This window comes from Nicotiana tomentosiformis, chromosome 5 (genome assembly GCF_000390325.3).
Source record: "Nicotiana tomentosiformis chromosome 5, ASM39032v3, whole genome shotgun sequence".
Classification (NCBI taxonomy): Eukaryota; Viridiplantae; Streptophyta; class Magnoliopsida; order Solanales; family Solanaceae; genus Nicotiana; species Nicotiana tomentosiformis.
Window position 1 is genome coordinate 135,490,411 of NC_090816.1, and position 3,268 is coordinate 135,493,678.

The 3,268-nt window shown below is 35.3% G+C and overlaps 1 protein-coding gene across 1 annotated transcript; it reads right to left on the reverse strand.

Annotated features, from left to right (window-relative positions):
* Positions 1–2,301: 2,301 nt before the first annotated feature.
* Positions 2,302–3,268, reverse strand: LOC138893204 (uncharacterized). The gene is made up of 2 exons (XM_070176980.1): positions 2,890–3,268; positions 2,302–2,804 (listed from the first exon to the last, which is right to left on the reverse strand). The coding sequence occupies exons 1-2, from the start codon at positions 3,266–3,268 to the stop codon at positions 2,302–2,304; spliced, it is 882 nt and encodes a 293-aa protein (XP_070033081.1).

Genomic DNA, 3,268 nt, shown 5'->3' on the forward strand with positions numbered 1-3,268 from the left:
AAGCCATATAAAAGCAGAATAAAAACAACAAAACAGTAATGTGATTAACAATGAAAGAAAACAACGGTTAGTCATAAAAACCTACTACCAACAAAAAGTTAGACTGCGTGCCAATACTATTGTTATGAACACTCTAGACTACTTATTCTACTACCCTAATCCTCGGCCTCCATATCTTTCTATCAAGGGTCATGTCCTCGGTCAGGTGAAGCTGTGCCATGTCTTGCTTAATCACCTCTCCCCACCTCTTCTTTGGCCTACTTTCACCTCTCCGTAGGCCCTCTAATGTCAACCTCTCACACCTCCTCACCGGTGCGTCTGTGCTCCTCCTCCTCACATGACCAAACCACATAAGCCGCGCTTCCCGCGTTTTGTTCTCAATAGGGGCCACACCCACCTTGTCGCGAATAACCTCATTTCTGACCCTATCTAACCTGGTGTGCCCGCACATCCATCTCAAATTCTAATTGTTTAATTGAATGGTTAGTTATAACTAATGAAGCATTCCTCCGAGTTTGATTTTTAAATTTAGTAAAACCCTAAACACTTTTATTAAACAGTACCTTGCATATACAATTTATGCGATGTATTTTAAAATATAACATCTTTACATAAGAGCCACTAGATTTTACTATTTATTTTTTCTAGCTCGTATATAAATTGTATACTAATTATATACATTTTATAAATGGATTAAAGGTTAATTTTTCTATAATGATTTAAATTCAAAAACAAAACCATTCTACTTAACATAAGCTGGATTAGACCTCTACGATATAAGCAAGACACATGCTGAAGACAAAGTCATCAGAAAATATCCAAAATTTTAATTTTTGTGAGTATTTTTACTTGCATTAAGGATGTTAATAGTTTGGATTATTTCCTTAAGTCATATTAGAGAGGAGAAGCTAGAAACCTGAGGTAGAGACTAGAGATGTTAAGCGTAGGCTGAGTGGTGGAGCAGAGTACTTGAAAAAATAATATTTGGATACATAAAACACAAGAAGAGAAAAAATTTGCCCGACTTATCGTTATTATTTTTACTTTGGTATTAAAGAGCTAGCTAATAATCAACTCTTCTATACAACATATTATTTTAAAGTCTAATGATGTAACATGAAAAATTATCAGTAACAAGATTCAATTAAAATGTTGGATAGAAAATATATTATCCCCTATAAATTTCCAATTTTTAAAAATTATTCATGTGTGGTACCGAAATATAAATCCAATTCTCAACAATTAATACTGTACAAAGTTGAGGCTTGGAGACCATACCTGGGAAGTCTTTCTATTTGCTTTTTTTTGGAGGTCTTGTTTTTTTTTTTTTAATAACTGGCACATGTGTATGCACGATTATTAATTTTAATCCAAAATTATAGCATATTCAACTAAGCTTTTAAAATAAGCTTATTTTAAAAAGTGCTTATAAAATGCTTTTGATGAGAAGCACTTTATGTCTGCCTAATTAATTTAAAAGACTATTTTGAGCAGCAACTATTATTTGGTCAAGCTTTTAAAAAGTATTTTAATTTTAGGTGTATTTTTCTCAAAAGTGATTTCAAAAGAGCACTTTTGGGAAGAAGCTACATTTTTCTGTTTCTCAAAAATTCCTCATGCTTCTACTCAAAAATACGTTTTTCATTCTAAAAGTGTGGCCAAACACTTTAACTTTAGAAAAATAAAAGCACATTTGACAAAAAAAAAAAAGAAGCACTTTTAGTTAAAAAGATCCTACATGTTGCAGTTAAAAAGATCCTACATCGTGCATGGAAGAACTGGGCATCTCTTGTAGTTTTGGGCCCTTTTCTTCTGTTGCAATATTGTTTCCTCAGCAGCATTTGTAGTTTCAACACGCTGAAGCTGGTTGTCTTAATCTTCTTCTTGATCTTCGATTTCCTGTTTGTGCGTATTAAGAAACACAAAAGTGTAATGTTGCTGCACTCATTCGTGGTAATCAAATCAATGGCCTTCACTGCCATTCCTCTGCTAGCCCAATTCATTTCTTCCTCATGCTGTATAGTATCTATTGTGTTCCATATTTGTTGTCCGCTGTTTACACCAAAAAATACTTTCTTCCAGTAGTTGTTGCATAACCACTGAAAATCAGTGTACTCCACAAGTGCACTGTCCATTATAATAGTCCAAAAAGTAGTCGTCGATAGAAACTGGGCGTTTCCAGTAGTTCTGCACAGCCTCCTATACTTGTTTATGACCCATTGAAATATGAACTCCTCCTTATTGCTAACAGAGTACTCTGCTATTTTTCTTTTCTTTTCATACACTTTCTTTATCATATTTCTAGTTTCTTTTTGGCTTCACTCTCAGGTATGGGCATTGCATTTTTTCATTGTTTACGATCTTCTTACCATGCGTGTCCAGATCTGTGAATCCAGCAGCTTCAATATTTCCAAAATCCAATGCATAATTAGCTAAATAATCTACTAGACGATTACCTTCCCTCAGTATGTGGGTGAATGTAACAGTGCATCTATGCCTTAACTTATTTATTTCCTCCACAATTTCAGTCACATTCCAAGGAGCTATCCACACTTCATCTAACACATTCTTCAGTAGCATTGAATCCGTTTGTATCAGGATTTGTATGTACTGTTGATTAACACAATAAGACAACCCCTCCAGTATAGCCCAAGCTTCTGCCTCATTATTAGTAGTTTCAGGTATTTCCTTTCCTCTAGCATATACTACATTTCCTTCTTCATTCCTCAATACAAATCCAATGGAACTTCTTCCTGGATTACCCCTCGATGCCCCATCTGTATTTACTTTGATCCACCCCAAGGCTGGGAATTCCCAAAGCACCTTTGTGAACTGCATATCTGGAGGGGTAGCCTAGCCTTCGTATGGAGTCATCTAGTGGTAGTTTACCTTTCCAGACCTTCCATAAAAAGAAAGAGATCTTAAAAGGCATTCCCTTTACCCACATCTTATTGAAAGCATTCCTTTGATCTTGCCTTCTCCTCAAGTAGTTCCAGGCAGAACTAACAGTGAAGTTACCTCTACTTTCCAACCTCCAAAAAGGTTTATCCAATGCATCTTGCGTAGTTGATGGCTTTATTTTTTCCACAATGTGAACAACATATTCTTCTGGTAGAATTTGTAATAGCTTATCAACATCCCATGAGTCCTCTACTACTACCTCACACACATTATTAATAGACCCATCTATTGCAAAATCTGGATTTATAAGAAAATACAAAGCTCCAAGCCCAGTCCAATTTTCATACCAAAAGAGGGATGATCCCAT

Coding starts and splice junctions, on each gene's coding strand:
- LOC138893204 (XM_070176980.1), bottom strand. CDS start 3,268: ATGGGATCATCCCTCTTTTGGTATGAAAATTGGACTGGGCTTGGAGCT. Junction 2,805..2,889: donor TTTATGGAAGGTCTGGAAAG/GTAAACTACCAC, acceptor GGGAATTCCCAG/CCTTGGGGTGGATCAAAGTA.